The 25216-nt window shown below is 43.2% G+C and overlaps 1 protein-coding gene and 1 non-coding gene across 2 annotated transcripts; both read right to left on the bottom strand.

Annotated features, from left to right (window-relative positions):
* Window positions 1–4438: 4438 nt before the first annotated feature.
* Window positions 4439–10328, bottom strand: tpt1 (tumor protein, translationally-controlled 1). Its single transcript, XM_073045968.1, has 6 exons — window positions 10204–10328; window positions 9913–9986; window positions 9492–9679; window positions 6087–6192; window positions 4962–5075; window positions 4439–4524 (listed from the first exon to the last, which is right to left on the bottom strand). Exons 1-6 carry the CDS (start codon window positions 10229–10231, stop codon window positions 4522–4524), a joined length of 513 nt encoding a protein of 170 aa, XP_072902069.1. The 5' UTR covers window positions 10232–10328; the 3' UTR covers window positions 4439–4521.
* On the bottom strand, window positions 4609–4737 carry LOC140728651 (small nucleolar RNA SNORA31). Its single transcript, XR_012099138.1, has one exon. It is a non-coding gene; the product is annotated as a small nucleolar RNA SNORA31 (small nucleolar RNA).
* Window positions 10329–25216: the final 14888 nt, after the last annotated feature.

Genomic DNA, 25216 nt, shown 5'->3' with positions numbered 1-25216 from the left:
CCATTATTAAGGATGAAATAGTGGCATATCTAGATAGCAGTGATAGGATTGGGCCGAGCCAGCATGGATTTACCAAGGGTAAATCATGCTCGACTAATCTGTTGGGAGTTTTTTGAGGATGTAACCAGGAAGTTAGACGGGGGAGATCCAGTGGATGTAGTGTACCACGATTTTCAGAAGGCATTTGATAAGGTCCCACATAGGAGATTGGTGGGTAAAATCGAAGCTCATGGCATTGGGGGGGGGGGGGGGGAAAGACATTGACATGGATAGAAAACTGGTTGGCAGATAAAAAGCAAAGGGTAGCGGTGAATGAGTGTTTCTCAGAATGGCAGGTGGTGACTAGTGGGGTGCCACAGGGCTCAGTATTGGGACCACAGCTGTTTACAGTAATTTACGTCAATGATTTAGATGAAGGCATTGAGAATAACATCAGCAAATTTGCTGATGATACTAAGCTGGGTGGCAGTGTGACATGTGATGAGGATGTTAGGAGAATTCAGGGTGACTTGGATAGGCTGGGTGAGTGGGCAGATACTTGGCAGATGACGTTTAATGTGAATAAGTGTGAGGTTATCCACGTTGGGAGTAAGAACAGGAAGGTAGATTATTATCTGAACGGTGTAGAGTTCAGCAAGGGAGAAATACAAAGAGATCTAGGAGTCCTTGTTCATCAGTCACTGAAGGTGAATGAGCAAGTGCAGCAGGCAGTGAAGAAGGTCTACTTCTGCACCTATTGTCTATAACAGACTACACAGTTCGATTGTTGCTCACCACCAACTCAAGGACAAGGAAGATGAGCAATAAATGAGACCTGCATAGATTGAGCATAAAACCACATCGACTATCTGAGAATCAGATCCAGGGGTGATTGATAAGTCCGTGGCCTAAGGTAGGCGTCAATTTTAGAAAACCTAGCACATTTATTTTTCAAGTCTCCTACATTTACACTTAGTCCAGCGGTCATTAAGCATATGGATCTTGGACCTCCAGAAAGTGTCCAGATGGGTGATTGGTAAGTCCGTGGCATAAGGTAGGAGATGAGTTCCACAGCTCCTGTTACATGCACATGCAGGTCAACTTTGATTATGCATAAAGTTTGAAGTTAATAACTCATCCCCTTCTACCTCAGGCCATGAACTTATCAATCACCCCGATGAGTTAACTTCAAACTTTGTACATAATCACTTTAAGATATGATCTGCACGTGCATGTAACAAGAGCTATACAACTCATCTCCTTCTACCGTAAGTCACGAACCTATCACCCCTGCTGTGGACACTTTATAGAGGTCAAAGATCCATATGCTCCACGACCACTGGACTAACTGTATGTAGGAGGGGATGATGTTTAAAAACAAATGTGCTAAGTTTTCTAAAATTGACTCCTAACCTTAGGCCACGAACTTATTGATCACCCCTCGTATAGTAGGCATCATCAGGGAAATGTTCTGGCCATATTCTTTTGATCTATCCTGTTTCAATTCACACCTTGGTTGCAAAAATGTAGGCGGCAAATCCACCATGCAACTGTACGAGTTTACAAGTGAAGATGTGTAGCCATTTTTTAAATATAAAGTTCTCAAAAATCAGAAGATATACAAGGATTAGAGAAGCACAGGCCCATTGGGTGTGGGGATGTTAACAAGCCTGGCAGAAATTCTTGCAGAAACTCTTTATTTTTACAAGTTTAAAATGTCAAATTTGAAGTGGCCAACCAAGTCACTGAATGAAAATGAGACCATGCAGCCACTCAGCTTTTCCAGATCATCACTCCTGGTGTAGACAACCTGGCCCAATTGGAGCCAGAACAAATCTATCAAGTTGCAACAACACCAGACTACAGATGTTGGCTATCTGGAATAGCACATTATTCTGGAGGGGCTCAGCAGGACAATCAGTATCCATGGAGAGATGGTCTGTCAGCATTTTAGGTCAGACTGGAAAGAGGGAGGGGATGGAATGAGCTGACCTCCCCCCCCACTTAAAGGTTTTGATCCAAATGGCTACTGCTCATTTCCCTCCACAGGAGTTGCCCAGCACAGAACTCCTCCAGTAGTGCTGTAAAATGATAGGATCCTTCCTGTTGTAATAAGGAATTAATCCACACCCTGAGTAGCATCTGTCATACTAATCAAGTCTTGAGCAACCCCCTGATGAGCCAAAAATGATTATTTTAACATGTGCTTTGTTTTGCACAAAGTCTTAAGACAGGACAGGATACAACAGTGTACAGGTAAGTCAGTAACACTTTACAGGCAGCTAACAAAACTAATAAATCACAAATGAGGAAATCTGCCGATACTGGAAATCCAACCAACACAAAAAGATGCTGTTTGCTGAGTTCCTCCAGCATTTGTGTTGCTACTATTCAATTACACCTTTTCTGGACTTCAATCACTGCAATTCAGTCAGCAACTGTGAATTGGGATTTGTGTTTCTGAACTGTCGGTACAGGTATCCTGGAAGACTCCAGCTGACTCAAGAATGCAGGTAGCTGTGAGGCAGATTTGGGGCCATGAGTTCAAAGCAGCAGGGCCCAGGAGCAAAGAAACAAGTGATGTTTGGGCAATTTAAGCACAAAGCCAGATTAAGAGAGTTAAGGACAAATTGTGCAGCTCGTTATGTGAGGTTTACTTGCCTCAATCCTGAAGCACAGAGCTCGTGGACCGGTTTCAACATTGAACTTTGTGTGGGTTTTTAAAACCAGTTTTGTAGCTATCTGCAAGTCAGGTTGCATACAATATACATACTTTGAATTTTACAAGCAAAGGTGCAGCAGCCTTTAATGCGAATCTAAACTTTAATGATCATACCATATATACAGCAATAGAGATTGCATGCCCTATGGGACATGTAGCTGAATGGCACTGAGCTGGTTTGACACTGCATTGAAATTTATTACATTACAATCCACCAAGATTAACACTGCCAAGTGCAAATCTGTTGCACCATGTTACAAATATCTGGCATTATTCATTCAAAAGATGCAGTTCTCAGAACTGGAGACAAAACACTGCACAAGTTAAAGCAAGCAAAACTTAATGGGTTGCCAAACATGCACAATTTCCATTGCCATGGAAACCTGAATGATTCAAACAAGACATGCATTTCGAGGAGCTCAATCATCACAAATGTAGCCATTACGGGAACTTAGATGAATGCTTTCAATCAACTTGGAATAGGCATACAAGTTATATTGGTATTCCCCAAGACCACATTCAAGACTGGCCCATGGCAAAGTATCACTTTATTTTGTCCACAATGAGATTGAGTTGATGCATTTAGTGTGATAGGATAGCAAAAATATTCTAAATGCAATTTGGGATTTAGTGAGAAAAATACCCAATACAAAGTGCAAGGTGATCACCAGAGCAAGAAATCCAGCTCTCCATTAACATAGGTCAATAGCAATAATTTTAAGCCAGAAATGACTCTTGAGAAAAGCTGACTGGTAGCCTGGCCTATTAATGGAAACCCTAAAGGGCAGAAAATCTGGCAGTTTTTCAACTCTGAAACACTGATTTAACTGCACAGGACAAGTGCCTCCTGCTCAGTTACAACTAGCACATTTTTAAAGCCGTACGTACCTTCAGTCATACAGGAGACCCGAACAGCTTAAATGTAAATTTAAAATATAGTTTGCCCAATCAATGTTGGGATCCAGAGACAAATTTACCAATGTAGAATCCATCATTGACAACATTTATTGAAAGACATTCACACTATTTACACAAGAGAATCTGAAGTACTGGAAATATTAAGCAACACTAATTGTTGGAGAAGTTCTAAAGTGTCTCGGCACGAAACTGAGGATTATACCCCTCCACAGATGCTGCCTGACTTAAATTCCTCCTGCATTTAGTGAGTGTCACTATTTACATCAATTTACCCACATTGCCATTTTAACTTCAAACCCTCCCCCAAATCCTGAATTGAGGATTTTATGGGCATCATGCAACAGAGGCTGGGAATTACATCACCAGCCATTGCCCAAGGATCAGATATAAAAGATCCAATGTTTCCACATTAGGAACATATAACCAATCCCAGCCTGAACATCAGTGCAAATCAGACAAGCATTATGGGGATTAATGCACTTTAGTACAACTCAGTAAATCATTAATTACAAAACAAGAAATACTGTAGATGTTTAGCAACACACAAAATGATGGATCAGAACAAACAGTCAACAGTTCCCCTCCTTCATGGCCCACTGTCCTCTCCTGTTACCCATCACCTCCCAGCTTTCTTCATCCCCATCTAGTCTGTCCCTCCTTATTCTGGCTTCTGCCCCCTTCCTTTCTAGAGCTTGATGAAGGATCTCAGCCCTAATGTCAACTGTTTATTCCCCTCCAGAGATGCTGTCATACTTTAGTTCCAATTGTGTGTTGCTCAGTAAAACAAAGTTAATCACCAATAATGAATCAGCTCAATGATACCAGTTCCAAGTTTATTGCAGGTAATATGAACATTAAGTCATTGTGACTGACAAATCCAACATGATGAGTTGCAGGCAGATTTACTGTAAAATAAAAAGAAACTCAATGTTAGAGACCAGCCATTCATGCCATTGACAAGATGTAGCTGAAACAAACCAAAATTACTCCCATGTCTACCTTTATTCAATCTGAACTGCCATAAAGAAGCAGTCAGAAGATTAAGGAATTTTAATCTGGCATCTGAATGCAAACCAAAAAGTCACTAAATTTTACTTAAGGTCTATCAGTAGATGCACTTGTTTAACATTGAAATAAATTCATGTTTAAACTTAAGGCCGCGAGACATCACAAGCTAATTTAAATGGCAGAAAAGCATACTTCAACAGGGAATTACACTAATAATCTAAAAGTTACAATTTAAAAATCCAAGCCTTTCCCCACAATCCCCAATGACAGATTCAATATTGCTGTTGGCATGTTTTACGTACAGGTAAATAATGGATATTTTCCAAATACTTACACATTTCTCAATTTCCAAACCATCCTTGAAGAAAATCATATATGGAGAACCATCTGGACGATAATTTAGCAATGCAACCATCCCTTCAGTATCCATATTTTCACCTACATAAAACTAAACAAGTTCTTGAATTTAGTATCAATCCGTCAATTCAAACTTTGATCAATTGCCAGTTTCAGCTCCCAAATGCCAGATGTCACACAACAGAAAAAACACTGGTGCCATGTTTAGCTCAATACCATGAGTATATCTTAGGTGACTAGTCTGTGCTGGAACCAATCTTCTTATATGTCAATGATTTGGATTATGGAATTGATGACTGTTGCAGTTTGTAAACAATATGAACACAGGTGGAGGAGAGATAGTTTTGAGGAAGTAGAGGCACGACAGAGGACTTGGATTAGGAGAATGGTCAAAAAAAGGCAGGTAGAATAGTGTTGATGAAATTGACTTTTAATTGGAGAGAAAATATAAAAACTGAGGTGCAAAGGGACTTGAGTCCTTGTGCAGGATTCCCCAAAGGTCAATTTGCAGGTAGAGTCTGGTGAGGAAGGCAAATGCAAAATTAGCATTGATTTTGAGAACCAGAATATAAAAGCGAGGTAAAGATTTATAAAGCACTGGTGAGGCCTCATCTAGAGTATTGTGAGCAGTTTTGGGTCCCATATCATAGAAAGGATGTGCTGAAACTAGATAGGGTTCAAAGGAGGTTCACAGAAACGACTGCAGGATTAAACACCGTGTCATGTGAAGACTGGTGTAATGGCTCTGGGCCCGAATTCACTGGGATTTAGAAGAATGAGGGGTGACCTGATTGAAACTTATTGAATGGTGGTAAGAGTGGATGTGGAGAGGATGTTCCTGTGGTGGGAGAGTCGAAGACCAGAGGACACAGGATCAGAGTAGAAGGGTGTTATTTTAGAATAGATGAGGAGGAATTTCTTTAGCCAGAGTGGTGAACCTGTGGAATTCTTTGTCACAAACAACTGTGGAGGCCAGGTCTTTATGTATATTTAAGGAAAATCTTGACAGATCTTGACTGGTCAGGACATGAAGAGCTACGGGGAGAAGACATTTTAATTATTTGCTTCAAAGTTTCATTAAATAACAAAAAAAGTTGTTTACCTTATAGTCTGAAAAGTTACTTAGAATATCTCCAACAACAGCCTTAGCACTCAAAGTAAAATTTTCCAATGCTTCTGGGTTTTCTTTTTGAATTTTTTCTTTCAGGCTGTGGTTAAGATAAAATTATGACTTTTTTTACATTGGCTGCTTCAATAACAATCCAAATACAATCTTAATCAAAATCAAGGGCTCAATGCTTCAAATGAGATCCTTTAGGTTCAAAATATCTCAATAGCTCTTTGACCACTACCTAATCAGTTTTCAACACTCCCATGTCGAATCAGACAAGAATGGAGGCAAGAGCACCCACTTGCAGAAATTTGAACATTGGGGAGCAGAGAGCCAAGCTCTAGGGCACATCCCAGAATTGACCGAGGCACTTTGATAGTGTACCAAATTTAAACAGATCAGTATCATACAAGATTTAAAGGTGAACAAAAGTAATCAGTGTATGAAACATTGATTGTTGCTCCACCAGTACTGTTTGTTTATATTAATCTGAAAAAGAACCAGCTCTACCACCACAGTTAGTTGCAATAAGTTTGACTACTTTGTAATTCCCCAGTTTTCTGCATTACTCAAAATGTGGTCTGATTTCAGTCACAATAACAGACTAACAATCTGCTTAAATTTAATGTCAATGAACTATATACAGGTAGCCCCCGTTTTTCGAACACTCGCTTTACACCTCGCTGTTACAAAAGACCTACATTAGTTACCTGTTTTCGCTAACAGACGGTGTTTTCCGTTACGAAAAAAGGCAGCGCGCGCCGAGCAGCCAAACCCCTCCCCCGGAACTGCAATCTAGCCGCCATTGCTTAAACACGTGCCTCTGAGCATCTGTGCTTTATGTCGATTTACTTTGTGCATCCGTTAGCAAGATGAGTTCTAAAGTATCTGAAAATCCTAAAAGAGCTTGTAAGGGTGTTACACTTAGCATAAAACTAGACATAATTAAGCATTTCCATCGTGGTGAATGAAGTAAGGACATTGTCGATCAGAAATGGCGTTTGGAGGAAACGATGTCCCGAAGCAGTGAACAATTTTAAAGGCTTCGAACCATCAACAATAAATACGGCAATATTGAGATTGGTTAAGGAAGCTGGATTTGTGGAAGTTGACAAAGATGATGTTGAAGAGGTTTTGGCATCCCATGATCAAGAACCGACAGATGAAGAAATGATGCAATTTGCAAGAGGAAAGGATAACAATTGAAACCGAACACAATACCGAATGGCCCAAAAGTGAAGTCGTCCAGGAACTGAACGTGAAGCAAATGCATGAGATTTTTGCAGCAATTGACAACACTGCAATGATTGCAGAAAAGTCTAACTTTAATTTTGAAAGGGTACATAGGTTTAGGGCAGGTTTGCAGGATGTTTTGAGTGCTTACAAAGAACTGTTATGATAGAAAAATGCGCGAGGCTAAGCAGTCAAGCATACTGGCATTTTTCAAGCCTTCCACATCGGCTACAGCAGACGACGAACCTTGACCTTCGACATCGAGGCAGGCAGACATAGAAGGTGACCTGACTGCCCTGATGGAAACACACGATGAGATGACACCCCAGTCTCCTCTACCTTCCACCACCCCAACCTCCATCGACTCAGCCTAACACACCATCAGTGTGTTTGCTGTCTTCCCAATTCCGGTAAGTGAAACTACACTGTACATAATTTCTACTTTATATAGGCTGTGTATTTTTATGTGTTATTTGGTATGATTTGGCAGCTTCATAGCTTAAAGGTTACTGGAAAGAGTGCTTCTGCCAAGTGTTTTTGCCACGAGTGCTGCAATGATTGCAGAAAAGTATTTCTATTTTATATAGGCTGTGTATTTATCTTATCATTCCTGCTTTTACTATATGTTACTGTTATTTCAGGTTTTGTGTGTTATTTGGTATGATTTTTTGGGTCTGGAAATGCTCAAAAATATTTCCCATGTAAGTAAATGGTAATTGCTTTACCACATTTTGGCTTATGAACCATTTCATAGGAACGCTCTACCTTCAGATAGTGGGGGATACACGTACATGTACATAATATATTAACCATTACCCATAGACATTTCTACAAATGTAAAACACAAGACAACTTATGGCAAGAATAAAATCTATAGATGAATTACAGTACGAACAATTGTACTTTTACGCTGCACACACAAAATGCTGGAGGAAGGTAGAAGGCCGGCAGCATCTACGGAAAAGAGTACAGTTGATGTTTTGGGCCAAGACCCCTCTGCATGTTTACTGAATGCGCTGTTTTAATCATTCACAGTTCAGGCTGCAAAATCATGTCAAGCCGTACCTTTACACTTATGTTTTGGATCATTGTCTTGTTGCATCATCCAAGTTCCGTTAAGCTGATGGATCACTACCCCGACAGTCTCCTGCAAAATGTCTTGATAGATTTGAATTAATTGTTCCCTCAACAATTGCAAGCTGGCCAAGCCTGCAGGGAGCAAAGTAACCCCAAACCATGATGCTCCTTCCACCATACTTCACAGTTGGGGTGAGGTTTTTGTGCGGGTGTGCAGTGCCCTTTTCATCTAAACAGCAATGTGCATTTCTGCCTGAAAGTTCAACTTGTGTGTCAACTGTCCACAGAATATTATCCCAGAAATGTTGTGGAGCATCCAGCTGGTCTTTTGCAAACTTGTGATGTGTAACATTTTGTTTTGGAGAGCAGTTACTTCCATTGTCTCCTTCCATGAACACCATTCTTGTTCTGTGTTGTTCTTACAGTGGACACAAATAGAGACTTAACAAGTTCTAGAGATTCCTGCAGGTCTTTTGCTGTTACCCTCGAGTTCTTTTTCTCCTCCTCCACCATTGCACATTGTGATCTTTGCTGGATAACCACTCCAGGGAGAGTAGCAACTGTACTGAATTTCCTCCATTTGTAGACAATTTCTCTTACTGCAGTGAACACTCAAGTCTTTGTAATCTTCCAGCTTTGTGCACCCCTACCATTCGTCAAGGTCCTTTGAAAGTTGTTTTGAACAAGGCATGGTGCACATATGCAGATCTTTGCCAGTAACCTGGCTGTCTTTTATAGGGCAGGGCACCTCTACACCCCACACCTCCAATCTCACTGACTGTAACACCAGACTCCAGCTTTTGTAGACGGCATTACCCCAGAGATTCACATACTTTTTGGATCCTAGACTACAATTATTTAAATGGCGAACTCAGTATTGACAAGAAGCATAATTGTTTTGTGTTAACAGTTTAGGTAGATTGCATTTGTCTATTATTGTGACTAACATTATAAATAATTAACACAGAATACCAGGTAACCATAAGCAGTTCAAACTTTTTCTTGCAACTGTACTAAGATAGTCTAACTCAACAAAACCTGGCAAGGAAATCACATTATCCATTTAAATTCAGGCTTACTACTCACCGTTTCATGTACTCCTTTATGTAAACTTTGTAATCATTTTTGGCGAAATAAGTTTCTTTGAGATGGTGATTCAAGATAATGTCAACTCCACTGACCGTTAGCGCGTCAGACAGCTCAGGAGGACTTTCTTGGGAAGCATTGCCACCAATTAACGAGTCATCGATCCCTCCTTCCGTTCTGCTAATATACTTGGGGAAAAATAAGTTATCGGTTATCCGACAGCTGTAACATCAGAATCTGTATCTAAATTGATTTAATGATTGATAAGTTGGTTTGGAAACAAATACTCTAGAGAATTCCCTACAGAACAGCCACAATAAGAGGCCAATGCGGAAAAAATGCGAACTTTTAACATCCTTATAAAGCTTGCTCTGGCCTAGATGCACTACCACATACACAATGAAATCGCCCATTCTCTTACCTTCCCCTCCACCTCGTAAGTGAGACCCTTCGAGCCTTCCTTGATCTTGTAGATGTCGGAGAACATCTCATCTCCTGCCGGTCAAAAAGAAGAGAGGGACGGTCAGGAGCAGGAACACCACCTCCCTCCCCCGCGCCGGCGCACTGGCGGAGCACGGCCTACAGCTCCCAGGCCGTGCCTCCTCACACAAGCTGGGTAGGAACAATCGACGGCGGGGCTTTCACCAACAGACGAGCAGGCCCGCCTCGCTACCCCTCCACGCCCCGTGTTCTCCGCGGCGGCGGTACTCACCCGAAACGATACACCTGAAGAGCCTCATGGCGATGGAAGGACGCACCCTACGGCCCCGCAATCCCCGACCGAAAAGGGCGAGCGGCTCCGCACCGACGCTTATATAGACGTCGTCGGCCGTGACGTCAGCGCACGCAGCCTGTGCGCGAGATTTTGATGACGTCGGGGAGCCCCACCCCTTCCCCCGGGATCCCACCGCCAGGCGCGTCCTTCTCCTTCCTTCCGCCCGCATGCTGTCTGCCTTCCGCGGGGATCGTCCCTACGCGACTCGCCTGTCCATTAGGCCGCCCCATTCCTCCCGGCACTTATCCTTGTAAGCGGAACAAGTCCCTTACACTTCCTCCCTCGCCACCATTCAGGGCCCCAGACAGTCCTTCCAGGTGAGGCGACACTTCACCTGCGAGGCGGCTGGTGTGGTATACTGCGTCCGGTGCTCCCGGTGTGGCCTTTTATATATTGGTGAGACCCGACGCAGACTGGGAGACCGTTTCGCTGAACACCTACGCTCTGTCTGCCAGAGAAAGCAGGATCTCCCAGTGGCCACACATTTTAATTCCACGTCCCATTCCCATTCTGAGATGTCTATCCATGGCCTCCTCTATTGTCAAAATGAATCCAAACTCAGGTTGGAGGAACAACACCTTATATACTGGCTGGGTAGCCTCCAACCTGATGGCATGAACATTGACTTCTCTAACTTCCGTTAATGCCCCTCCCCTTCTTACCCCATCCCTTATTTTTAATTTTTTTTCTCTCCCTCACACAATAACTCCTTGCCTGCTCTCCATCTTCCTCTGGTGCTCCCCTCCCCCTTTCTTCCAAGGCCTTCTCCCTTCTCCAGCTGTGTATCCCTTTTGCCAATCAACTTTCCAGTTCTTAGATTCATCCCTCCCCCTCCTGTCTTCTATCATTTCGGATCTCCCCTCCCCCTCCCACTTTCAAATCTCTTACTATCTCTTTTCTCCGTTAGTCCGGGGGACGAATGGTCTCAGGCCGAAACGTCAACTGTACTTCTTCCTATAGATGCTGCCTGGTCTGCTGCGTTCCACCAGCATTTTGTGTGTGTTGCACAAATCTCCTGATCAGTTCACTTTTCAAGTGCCAGTAAAAGTTTCCTCTCTGAGATGCACTGGGGGTTTCCCAGGTGTTGAGTAATATTTCAGTAGTATTTGTGTAATGTTGTAATTTAACCATTCTTGTTCATTTCATTACTGGTTACATGTAAAGATACGTGATTTATACGCTATGACGCCACAACGTGCTAAGTGCCCACCTCACAAAGTCAAAACAAATTTGAGACCCGTCTCCTGGTCTTTTTCTTGCAATTACCGGTAGTTCTCATCTTTTGGAGTTACAAACCATAACAGCAGTGACTTAAACAACTGTCCATCTGGTGGAGCACAGTGATACTTCTGAGTTTTCCAAACGCATCAAGAAACGGTCTGATTTTTTTTAAACCAGCATAGCAAGTGTTTCTCAAGAACAGACAGACTGTCCAATTTTTTTTTAAAGTAGAATTCATGAGTTTATAAACAGTGAGTACCGGATGATGATAACAGGTTTTCAAAAAAGCAAAAAGCCTGTCTTGGATCGGAAAGATCGAGGTGTTTGATTGCACAACGGATAACTGGCTCACCTATACTGAGCAAACAGCAGTATTTTGAAGCAACTGTAATAGCCAATGAGAAGTGTATGCTAGTTTTGTTGAGTGCATTGAGTTTAAAGTCATACAGTTTGCTTAGCAGTTTAACTGCTCCAACCTAGCCAAAATGAACTTTACTGATACTGTGAAAGTAATGCAGGAGCATTTAGAACCAAAACTGTAGTCGATTGCTGAATACTTTTAGGTATCAGTGAGGGAATCTAAAGGAATGGGAGTCCGTTATAGCTTATGTGGTTGTATTGAATTGAGCACTGTCAGTTCACTAATGGGTTTAACAATGCACTGAGAAATTGTTTAGTTTATGGAATCTCACAAGAAAGCACTCAAAAATAGCACAGCTCACATTATAAAAAAGCAGTTGAAATAGCTCTATCAATGAAAACAGACACAGATGCAAATGAGTTGTAGTCGGGACAGAAAATGAGGGTAAACAAAATTGTAACATCTAAACAGAAGAAAATCTGCAGATGCTGGAAGTCCAAAGCGACACACACAAAATGCTGGAGGAGCTTCACAGACCAGGCATCAACTATGGAAAAGAGTACAGTCGACATTTTGGGCCGAGACCAGTTCTGATGAAAGGCCTGTGCCTGTGCTGTTCTTTGTTCTAAGTCAAGATTTTTATTTAGTTACCTGAGTTCAAACTCCCCTTCTGCTGTGGTGGGATTCAGAGAACTTGAGTCTGGGGAGATTGAGGTCTCCCCATCCTTCAGCCCTGCTGAATGCTCTCGGCCTAAAATATCGACTGTACTCTTTTCTACAGATGCTGCCTGGCCTGATGAGTTCCTCCAGCATTCTGTGTGTGTGCTGTCTAAACAGAAACCTGCCTGGCCAAACAAATTGTGTTACCATTCTGACGGGGGCTCACGTAAACCAGTCCAATAAAAAAATAAAGGCAATATTTGTATAGAATGCAACAAAGGGCACATTCAAAGAGCATGTTGAGCAGACAAGAATAAAAGAAAAAGAAATATATAGTTCAGTTGTAGTTGCAGAAAGATCACTTTCTGTATGCTATTGATGAAAAGTACAATAATGATGAGAGACAGAGGACTGGGTAGCCTTGAGATTTATAAAGTGAAACAATATACAATCAATATGGCTCACACAAGAAGTGAACGACAAATTGATTAAAATGTAATTGCTCACTGGCTCAGCTGTTTCAATCATTCCACAAATACTAATACTGAACAGAAGCCTGCAAATAACCAACTAAGAACTTGTACAGGAGACATGGCAACTCCTGTGGGAATGACATTTGTGACAGTGAAATACAATACCTCCAAGCTACACTGGTTGTGTATGTGGTAAAAATAGAAGGGCCAGCATTGGAGGGACGTAAGTGGCTGAGGGGACAACTACAACTTGATTGGAGATCCATCCACTGTTAGAATGCCACATCCCCTGCAAGAGAGTCAATTGAAAGTGAATTAAGGAGGGCACTAGGTAGTACCACAACTGCCTCCATGCTGTGCACCACAAACCATTGCCCAATAGAGGGCAAACAGGTCTCTGCTGGGAAAGCATATTGGACCAAGGAAGGACTATACCATTCAGAGGAAGGGCAAAAGTGACAAAAGCAGTGGTCTGACTACAGTAGTTTTTGTTGGTAACATATGTGAGAAAGCCTCTGATATGTTAATCAGGCAGTTCTTGTGAAACGTGGCTTGTTTTTAAGCTGGAAGAGAGTTCAAGGAGCTTCAGGAAAGTTGCAAGCATTCAGCTTTTGTGAGTACAAAGAACCAGAACTTGTGTGCATTAAGGTTAGTTCTGACAGGCTGGTTAGTTCACTGCCTGGTACGGGGTAGAGGGGGTTACTGCACAGGACCGAAAGAAGCTGCAGAGGGTTGTAAATTTAGTCAGCTCCATCTTCAAGAGGCGGTGTCTCAGAAAGGCAGCGTCCAGTACCCAGGGCATGCCCTTTTCTCACTATTACCATCAGGTAGGAGGTACAGAAACCTGAAGGCACACACCCAGCGATTCAGGAACAGCTTCTTCCCCTCTGCCATCCGATTCCTAAATGGACATTGAATCCGTGAACACTACCTCACTTTTTCACTGTATTATTCCTGTTTTATGCATGATTTTTTATCTCTTCAATATACGTATAATTGATTTGCTTAGTTTATTATTATTATTTTTTCTCTCTGCTAGATTATGTATTGCATTGAACTGCTGCTGCTAAGTTAACAAATTTCACGGCACATGCCGGTGATAATAAACCCGATTCTGATTTGGATTCTAAACTTGAAGTGGGAGACAAAAAGCTGCTTGTAAAAGTAGATGCAAAGACAAAAGCCCAGTTGGATGAATGGAAGGAGTCAATGGAGATATGGAAACAGGATTTGTCAGGATGTTGTAGATAAGGAAACCAAGATCAGTTCATAAAGGGAACATTAATAAGAGAATTATTAAAAGAATATTCTAGTCAATCCAAATGGGCCTTCCCAAGATCACGATGCACAAACTAGAAGAAGAAAAATGAAGGTGTGCAGAGCTGTCGGAACCACTTCCTACAGCCACCACGGAGGCCGTCCCAGAACCTGAGATTGTTTTCAGAACCACAAGTCTCGCCTGCAAGCAGAGTGACCTCCCCTGTCAGGAAAGATGTCATCTCAGAAGAATAAGAAATCCTCTACAGTGATTAAATCATTTTGCTGGAATGGAACAATTTAGAATTTACCGATCTGTAAATGTATGTATATAGTAATTGTATTATATAGTACTCCATATTTATATTTGCAATTCATTCCATATGGAGTTGGTTTGCAGCTAAGCGGGGAGGAGTGTTCTGTGTTTAATATTTGAGTAATGTTTGATTAAGCATTCTTGTTCATTTAAATGTTTCACGATGGGTTATATGTAAAACTGCGTGAATTGCAAGCATCATTACACTACCACGTGATAACTCTTAAGTAAAAATTCAACTAAGACCTGTTCCCCTTGGGCTCCTGGCTTTTTCTTGCAATTAGTTTTTTTTAATGTTTTGGAGTTACAAAACCCAGCACCATGTTTCAGCGAGGATGCTGCAATATTTCAGGGGGGCATTGGGAACATCAGGAGCCAAGGTCCCTCCCGTCCACATGGCCATGATCTTCTCCATGTGAGAGCACAACGAGAAAAGTAATACAGTCCTGAATGTGGCACTCAGCCCTTTACTGCCTCGTGCAGCACTGAGCTCACATTCAACTGGAGAAAGTCATCACCACCACTTGTTTGTTTAATAATGGCACGCAAGTCAAGATACAAACCACTTGGTCCACAGCAGAATCAACCTCAATGGAGACGGGTGTCAGGCAAGACTCCTTCATTGCATGGACATTTGTTTCTATGCTTGTTACCGCAAACTCCCCATGGAGTGCCGTTAAAATCTACAGGCAGAACTATTCAACCTGCAATATCAACTATCCCTCTCCCTCCATAGATGATGCTCACCTCTCTCAGTTCTGCCAGCTCTCCAGATTACAGCATTTGCAGTGTCTTGAGTTGCTATGTTGCCTCCACTCCAGAACCACTTTGGGAAGCACAATTTCAGAAACTAGTCATCCTTCATTGCTGAGTCGTAGGAGTATCACAGTTATGTGTTTATACCGACTGGAGAGAGAGAGGTTCAGAGAAACTGGTTGGTGTGGTGTGGCAAATATCCTCACTAAGTCAGGGGGGGGGGGGTACTGCACAGCTGCACACATCAGTCCTGAATTAACAAGGAGCAAATTTTACGTGTGGTGCACACCTGAAATTAAGAAGAAAGAGTCCTAAGTACTCAGAGGGAGGTGCAGTACATCTGGAGAAAGAAACTCTTGTTTCAGACTCATCACCAGGGAGTGCCGGAGACCTCCAAACTCGCACGTTCCTCCTCCTCCGATTATTAGTTGACTATTTTCCACCTGTGTCTCGTATCAGTTACCAGTGCATCTGTGCCTGGTTTCATTTCTCCATTTAGATTTCCTATTTTGTTGCTCATTCGTTCATTCTCTACTTCCCTACAGACCAATTCTCTGGTAACAATTCTTTGTTCAACTCCATCCCCTCTGCACTTGGGTTAAAGATACTGAACTTTGCCATAACTACCCTGGCTTGGGCCTTGTTACAGAAGCAACGTTTCAGGATCACGGCCTTGTTCTGTTCCTGGTGTTGCCTACATTGATTCTAAGCAACGGAGAAATTCCAGCAAGTTTCACTGCTGGGAACAATCACGTCGATTTGCACCCTCGAGATCAATTCAATAGATATCCATGCATTACCAAATAAATAAACCCCTACCCACGGTGTCAATTCATTGTGACCGAACAATAATTTCACATCTTCGCAATTTTATGCATTGTGGTAATTGGGTAATAACAGTCCTGAGAGAAGCAGCCTTAATTGATATTTCCAAATTGCTTTACTGTGGAATGTTATTATTATTTGCAACGTTGGTCTCGTGTGCATGTTTCTGAGGTCAGTGATCGGGACCCTGACTCCATTAGTAGGGCGATCCACAGCTGAACAGGGTTTTTCTTTAAGAGGTCTGACAATGATGAAGGACAAGTTGAATTGTAGATTTGGGACATTAACTATTCCCTTCTGCTGGATGGGCTCTTTGGTGGATATCAGGAGGGACGTCAGCAATTGGGCAGTGCTGGGCAGATGTATATGGTTTGTCTGGGGTCGGTGTTGAGGGTAACAAGGAGATCACTAAGTGCTTCATGGGCCAGGCGTATTTCGCTTATGAGCCTTTCACTTGCCACCAAGTGAAAGTTGCCGATTGAAGATTGTTTAATGTCATTTCCTGTATGCCAGTGCAAAGGAGAACAAGATCATTGTTACTCCGATCCAATGCAGCATCAAAAAAACCACAAGGGATAAAGAACACCATAATAATAAACAGTATCCATAAGGTAGCTTATATAGGTCGACAGATCTATAGAATGAGGAGAGTATGGATCTGCAAGGTCCACTTCTCATCAGCCTCCTCAGAAAGTAAAAGCATTGGTTGTGTAGGATGTGTTCTGGGACCGTTCAGAGGCTGTGTGAGATGTGCAAATCATCCATATACCAAAATAGACGGTACAGAATGCTTCGAGCATGCAATACAGCCACAGCCACAAAGGCTAAGTCCCTTACTAGCTGAGCACAACACTGTGTGTAACAGCAGCAGGCACGAGACAGACTGAAGAGAGTCAACCCCCGTAAGGCTGCTGGCCCAGACAACATCCCAAGTCAGGTACTCAGGCAGTGTGCTCACTGACATCTTCAACACTTCACTCATCCAGGCTGCGGTCCCCACAGGCTTCAAATCAGCCACCATCATCCCTGTCCCAAAGAACTCTGCACCTTCAGAACTGAATGACTACCACCCAGTGGCACTGGCACTGGCACCAATCATCATGAAGTACTTTGAATGGCTGGTAGTATCACATATCAACAACTTTATTCCTGCCACACTGGACACTTACCAGTCACACCCGTCATGCACCTGGCCCTGACATACTCAGAAAACAAGGACAGTAAACTGGATTTCAGTTCTGCATTCAGACCTCGGTGAAGCAACTCCTAATCCGCAGTCTAAGTACACCCCTGTGCAACTGGGTCGCAGATACTCAGTACACACAACCGCTCCTCGCTTCACGTCATCATCAACAGACGTGACCCCAGGACTGTGTGGCGAGCTGTACATTCTGCTAACACTCACCTGCATGGCTAAGCCCCTGAGCAATCACATTATCAAGTTCGCTGATGATACAGCAGTGGTGGGGCTCGTCACCAGCAACGATGAGGTGGCCTACAGAGAGGAGGTGGAAGAGCTCGACATCAGGCAAATAATCTCTTCCCTAATGTCAACATGACACAGGAGATGATTATCGACTTCAGGAGAACTCGCAACCCTCTTTGCACAGCAGTGAAAACTGTGAGCCCTGGGAGCGCACGACTCATACCAACCTCTCCTGATCTCAGAACACGTCCTATACCCAGGAAAGCTCACCAATGCCTCTACTTTCTGAGGAGGCTGAAGAGAGATGGACTGTGCACAACCATACTCACAATAACTAAATGGCTCACAGACAGTTAAATGAAATTTATAGAGTTTTTGTGACTTTGTATTGGACAGAAGCCACAAATGCAAAATACTGAACCTTCTCCAAAGTGAAAAACAACAACACACACACAATGCTGGTGGAACACAGCAGGCCAGGCAGCATCTATAAGGAGAAGCACTGTCGACGTTTCAGGCTGAGACCCTTCATCAGGACGGTTTCAGGTCTCGGCCCGAAACGTCGACAGTGCTTCTCCTTATAGATGCTGCCTGGCCTGCTGTGTTCCACCAGCATTTTGTGTGTGTTGTTGTTTGAATTTCCAGCATCTGCAGATTTCCTCGTGTTTGCCAAAGTGAAAAAAGCTGCTTATTGATAAGACTCCAGTGCTACCTGAGGTTGTGACTTCAAGGTCCTGTTTATGACTTTGTCTCTCTTTTTGATCAGCAGAAGAAAAACAGACTGACCTTTGTGCATAAATGTAATGATTCTGTGTTCACAACAAACGTGAGAATCTTATATACACAGTAACACATAAAAAATGCCAAGGAACTCGGCAAGACAGGCAGCTTCAATGGAAATGAATCGACATTTCGGGCCAAGACCCCTTGTTAGGAGCGGAGAGTGTCCTATCAAGCCGCATCACTGTGTGGTACAGAAACAGCTCTGCGGCAGACAGGAGGATTCAACAGGGGGTAATTAAAACTGCCAAACGCATCACTTGCACCAGCCTACCCGCCATTGAGGACAAATAGACAGATGGGTGGAGACAAGGAGCTGCTGCCTGCTTGTTCTTGCAGAAAGGTGGCTCCAGGACCACATCCCATACACCATCAGTCCACAGACGATACCTCTCAGGGACTTGGGTTGTATCATCTTTTTTGTGACTATGACCTTCTGCTATCAAACTGTGAGTGATTGTTAGTACTGTGTTTTGCACCTTGGCCCCGGCGGAACGATGCTTTGTTTGGCAACGTTCATGTGTGTGGTTGAATGACAATTAAATTTTAACTTGAGGTGCTGGAGAAAGGCTGGTAATATCACAAAGGATTCCAGCCACCTTGCTTATGGACTGTTTGGCCCACACCCATCAGGGAGGAGCCTACACAGCACCCACACCAGCACAACTAGACTGAAAACCAGTTACTTTCCTCCAAGTCAACAGGCTGATCTACACTTCCATTCACTTACCCACCCTACAACCAATACATGGAGGGTGGATAGGTTAGGACTTTATACCCTAGAATGTAGAAGATTGAGGGGAGATTTGATGGAAGTATACAAAACTATGAGGGATATAGATAACGAATAGGAAGCAAGCTTTTTCCACTGAGGTTGGCTAAGACTACAACTAGGGTCCATGGATTAAGGGTGAAAAGTGAAGTGTTTAAGGGCAACATGAGGGGAACTTTTTCACTCGGGGGGTGGCAGAAGTGTGGAAGGAGCTGCCGGCACAAGTGATGGATGCAGGTTTGATTTCAACGTTTAAAAGAAATTTGGATAGGTAGATGGAAGGGAGGAGTGTGATCTGGGTGCAGGTCAATGGGACTAGGCAGATTAATGACTTGGCATGTACTAGATGGGCCGAAGAGCCAGATTCTGCGTTGTAGTGTGTACACATCATGTAGCGGCACTTTATGTACATGCAATCAGCCCGTATATAATAGTCACCTGTACATTGTGTACTACCAGAGTACTTTTATATTTACTGCTGTTTGTGTGTTATTTTCACTGACTGTTTTTGTGATGCATCAGATGCAGAGTAACAATTAATTTGTTCTCTTTTTCACAAAAGAATGACAATAAACAATCTTGAATTGTGTCTTTGTTTTGATACGTAGTTTGTGGCTGTTAAATTCAAGGAGAAACCTGTGAGTCACATGTGGGTCAGAGTGTGAATATACAATGTAGAGTGCCTAAATAGGGTGTTACTTTTTACTGTCATTATTTTTGAGGTTGACTGTAAAGCCCGCCCACAGAGAAAACTGATAGGTCTACTTAGCACGAAGAGAGACCAATCAGGATGCTCCCTCTTGCTCTTCTCCCTCTCCCTCTCAAAAAAAAATCGATTTCTGGGATATTGTGTATAATTTGCGGGCGTCAAGGAGCCGCAATCAACGTGCGGGAGACTTCCGGGAGAGGTGGGATGTCTGCGTTTCAACTTGAAACATTGACAGTTCCCTTCCTCACGCAGATGCTGCTCAACCCAGCAGCCTGTTCGTTGAGTTCTTCCAGCAGATTGTTTGTTGCTCCAGATTCTATCATCTTCAGTCCCTTGTGTCCTCTTACACCTTATATAGGGCTTCTTCTTAGATCAAAACTTTCAACATTGTTGTTACAGTGCAAAACCTGGCTGGGAGATCACAATCAATATGGATTGGAAACCTCATCTGCCCATTAGCACCAGCGGTAGCCCTGAGATGCGCCTGGTTGCAATGCTACTGATATCTGTACTAGTGGTTTTGCCACTGCTGCAGGTCTGGTTATCAAAGCTCTCATCGTGGCAACCGTTGCTTCTAGTTTTGGTGCCGATGTTAGTGTCAGCTCTCCTGGCGTCAAAGGTCCGGCGCTGTTCTTCAATGCTGCTTTGCTTTTCGCTCTTGGTGTCCATTTTCCTCGTGTACTTTGTGTCACGGTCCTTGGTTAGTATTCTTGCTTTCTGGTAGCAACACTGAATTACAACCACCCCCGCCAAAGGTACACCACAAGGCAGTGTGCTTGATCTACTCACTTTATACTTACAACTGTGAGGCTAAGCACGTCTTTAAGTCTGAAGACAACACCGCTGTCATTGGCCGAATCAAAAGTGGTGTACAAGTAGATACTCAACCCCCAACCCTTCGTTCACATAATTGAATATTACAACCAGCGATTTTATCAATTTAACTGAGAATTTTCATTTCTGAATCACATGCTGTTTTTTCACAGTAGAGCCCAAAAAAAACCAGGGAGAATTGTAAAGCATGAAAAACTAAAAATTCAAACATTGAAATGTCAGCAGTGCAAAATTATTCATCCCCCTTTGCTGAGCATTTAGTTGAACCACCTCTCACATCTACACAGCCAGTAGTCTTTTTGGCCACGTCTCTACAGTTGGCCCTCCTTACCCATGAGTTCCGCATGCACGAATTCAACTGACCGCGAATCAAGAAAACCTGGAAGTGCTCTTCCACCTGGGTTAAGCACAATAGGCAGCGATTCAAACAGAGAGAGGAGAAATGGGCTAAAAATTCTATATCTGAATGCACGAAGTGTCAGGAATAAGGCGGGTGAGCTTGAAGCCCAGGTGCGAATGGGTAACTATGATGTTGTTGGGATAACGGAGACATGGCTGCAGGGAGATCAGACCTGGGAAATGAATGTACAAGGGTATACGTGCTATCGTAGGGACAGAATTATGTGGGCAGAGGGGGTGGGGTGGCCCTGTTGGTGAGGAATGAGATTCAGTCCTTTGCAAGGGGGACATAGGGTCAGGAGAAGTAGAGTCTGTGTGGATAGAACTGAGGAACAGTAAGGGCAAAAGGACCCAAATGGGTGTTGTCTACAGGCCACCAAACAGTAGCATGGATATTGGGTGCAAGTTGAATAGGGAGTTAACATTGGCATGTGGCAAAGGTAATGTCGCAGTAGTTATGGGGGATTTCAACATGCAGGTGAACTGGGAGAATCAGGTTGGTGCTGGACCACAGGATAGGGAGTTTGTAGAGTGCCTACGGGATGCATTCTTGGAACAACTTGTACGAGAGCCGACCAGGGACAAGACTATTCTGGATTTAGTGTTATGTAATGAACAGTATTTGATAAGCGATCTCGCAGTAAAGGAGCCATTAGGAGGCAGTGATCACAATATGATAAGCTTTTATCTGCAATTTGAGAAGGATAAGGGCAGCTCGGAGGTGTCAGTGTTGCAGATGAACAGGGGAAACTATGGAGCCATGAGGGAGGAGCTGGCCAAAGTTGACTGGACGGATAGCCTAGCAGAAAAGACAGTGGAACAGCAATGGCAGGTATTCTTGGGAATAACGCACAAGGTGCAAAATCAGTTCATCCCCCAGAGAAGGAAGGATTCAAAGGGGGGAAAGGGGCCTCAGTGGTTGACAAAGGAAGTCAGAGACTGCATAGCATTAAAAAAAAGGAAATATCACAGAGCTAAGGTGAGTGGGAGGACAGATGATTGGGAAGTTTTTAAGGAACAACAGAACTTAACTAAAAAGACAATACGGGGAGAAAAAATGAGGTACGAACGCAAGCTAGCCAAGAATATAAAGGAAGATAGCAAAAGCTTTTTTAGGTATGTGAAGAGAAAGAAGATAGTTAAGAACAATTTTGGGCCCTTGAAGAATGAATTGGGTGAAATTGTTATGGGAAACAGAGAAATGGCAGAAGAATTTAATGAGTACTTTAGATCTGTTTTCACTAAGGAAGACACAAGTAATCTCCCAGATGTATGGATGGGCCAAGGACATAGGGTAACAGTGGAAATGAAACAGATTGACATTCGGAAGGAAACAGTGATGAGAAGACTGATGGGACTGAAGGCTGACAAATCCCCAGGTCCAGATGGTCTGCACCCTAGGGTACTAAAGGAGGTGGCCCTGGAAATTGCGGATGCATTGGTAATCATTTTCCAATGTTCCTTAGATTCAGGATCAGTTCCTGAGGATTGGAGAATGGCTAATGTTATCCCACTTTTTAAGAAAGGAGGGAGGGAGAAAACAGAGAACTATCGACCTGTCAGCCTGACATCGGTGGTGGGAAAGATGCTAGAGTCCATTATTAAGGATGAAATAGTGGCATATCTAGATAGCAGTGATAGGATTGGGCCGAGCCAGCATGGATTTACCAAGGGTAAATCATGCTTGACTAATCTGTTGGAGGTTTTCGAGGATGTAACCAGGAAGTTAGACGGGGGAGATCCAGTGGATGTAGTGTACCTCGATTTTCAGAAGGCATTTGATAAGGTCCCACATAGGAGATTGGTGGGTAAAATCAAAGCTCAGGGCATCAGGGGGAAGGCATTGACATGGATAGAAAACTGGTTGGCAGATAGAAAGCAAAGGGTAGCGGTGAATGGGTGTTTCTCGGAATGGCAAGTGGTGACTAGTGGGGTGCCACAGGGCTCGGTATTGGGACCACAGCTGTTTACCATTTACGTTAACGATTTGGATGAAGGCATAGAAAATAACATCAGCAAATTTGCTGATGATACTAAGCTGGGTGGCAGTGTGACATGTGATGAGGATGTTAGGAGAATTCAGGGTGACTTGGATAGGCTGGGTGATTGGGCAGATACTTGGCAGATGGCGTTTAATGTGAATAAGTGTGAGGTTATCCACTTTGGGAGTAAGAACAGGAAGGCAGATTATTATCTGAACGGTATAGAGTTGGGTAAGGGAGTAATACAAAGAGATCTCGGAGTCCTTGTTCATCAGTCACTGAAGGTGAATGAGCAAGTGCAGCAGGCAGTGAAGAAGGCTAATGGAATGTTGGCCTTTGTTACAAAGGGAATTGAGTACAAGAGCAAGGAAATCCTCTTGCATTTGTACAGAGCCCTGGTGAGACCACACCTGGAGTATTGTGTACAGTTTTGGTCTCCAGGGTTAAGGAAGAACATCCTGGCTGTAGAGGAAGTGCAGCGTAGATTCACGAGGTTAATTCCTGGGATGTCTGGACTGTCTTACGCAGAGAGATTAGAGAGACTGGGCTTGTACACGCTGGAATTAAGGAGATTGAGAGGGGATCTGATTGAAACATATAAGATTATTAAGGGATTGGACAAGATAGAGGCAGGAAATATGTTCCAGATGCTGGGAGAGTCCAGTACCAGAGGGCATGGTTTGAGAATAAGGGGTAGGTCATTTAGGACAGAGTTAAGGAAAAACTTCTTCTCCCAGAGAGTTGTGGGGGTCTGGAATGCACTGCCTCGGAAGGTAGTGGAGGCCAATTCTCTGGATGCTTTCAAGAAGGAGCTAGATAGGTATCTTATGGATAGGGGAATCAAGGGATATGGGGACAAGGCAGGAACCGGGTATTGATAGGAATTGATCAGCCACGATCTCAAAATGGCGGTGCAGGCTTGAAGGGCCGAATGGTCTACTTCTGCACCTATTGTCTATTGTCTATTGTTTGATCCTTCGATGGAACGAAGCCTCCATGTCACCCGAGGGATAACAACATGCCTACAGCCACTGCAAGATTTGTTTCGTGATGCAAAGGAAGAGACAGCTTCCTATGACAATGTTTCTAACTAGTCTGCAATTCTGAAGTCTCAACGTTCAATGCTTGAAGATCCTCAGCCCTCAACCTCCACAGTTCCTGACTTTAGTATTATTGAGCCTCCTCCAAAGCATCCTTATTCCCTAAACAAGACAGTGTAACAACTACTGTACAGGTATTACAAGTTTTACTCATTGTTTGATCATTGTTCGCCTCACGTCTTGTTCGTTCGCTGCTTGTGTTGTGAGTGAGAGGAACACGTAGCTTTTTTTGTTGTCAATATTCCCTAAACATTACAGCAGAACAACTATTTACATAGCATTTACATTATATTAGGCATTACAAGTAATTCAGAGATGATTTAAAGTAATGGGAGGATGTGCGTAGGTTATATGCAAATTCTCTGCCATTTTATATAAGGGACTTGAGCATCCGCGTTTTTTGGTATCCGCAGGGGGTCGTGGAACCAATCCCTCGCGGATGAAGAGGGCCGATTGTATTAGCTTCACACAACAAGATGCATCAAGGTTTGCCCACTCTTCCTTACAAAATTGCTCAGGTTATTTGGGGAGCGGTGGTGAACAGCAATCCTAAGGACTTGCCAGAGATGTTTGATTGGGTTAAGGTCAGGACTATGACTGCGCCACTCAAGGACATCAATTTTCTTCATCTGAAGCCATTCCATGGTTGCTGACAGTGTGCTTTGGGTTGTTGACCTGCTGCAAGACGAACTTCCTCCCCAGTTTAAGCTGGGGGCGAGTAGGTTTTTAATCCAGGATCTCTCCGTATTTAGCAGCATCCATCTTCCCATCAATCCTGACCAGATTTCCAGTTCCTGCTGCTGAGAGCATCTGATAGCATGATGCTATCTTCACCAAACTTCACAGTAGGGATAGTGTCACCTGGCTCAGGTGCAGTATTAGATTTATGCCACACTTACCGCTTCGTGTTGAGGCCAAAAAGTTCCATTTTAGTCTCATCCAAACACAAGACCATCTTTTATACCTTTATAATATCTTCTAAGTGATACTTTGCAAAGTGTTTATGGGCAAGGAAACACATTTTTTTAGTCAGGGCCTCTTCCTTAAATACCTTTTTTGTGCAAGGTCATAGAGAGATT

Source organism: Hemitrygon akajei, chromosome 5 (genome assembly GCF_048418815.1).
Source record: "Hemitrygon akajei chromosome 5, sHemAka1.3, whole genome shotgun sequence".
NCBI lineage: Eukaryota > Metazoa > Chordata > Chondrichthyes > Myliobatiformes > Dasyatidae > Hemitrygon > Hemitrygon akajei.
Note: the sequence above shows the minus strand (reverse complement) of the source record. Positions and strands in the feature narration are given on the sequence as shown.

Bases quoted from the DNA above. Each gene is read 5' to 3' on its own strand.
- tpt1 (XM_073045968.1), bottom strand. From the start codon at position 10,231: ATGAGGCTCTTCAGGTGTATCGTTTCGG. The intron at 9,680-9,912 runs GTAAGAGAATGG...TTTTTCCCCAAG, and splicing joins CTTACGAGGTGGAGGGGAAG to TATATTAGCAGAACGGAAGG. The intron at 6,193-9,491 runs GTGAGTAGTAAG...TCTTAACCACAG, and splicing joins ATAAAGGAGTACATGAAACG to CCTGAAAGAAAAAATTCAAA.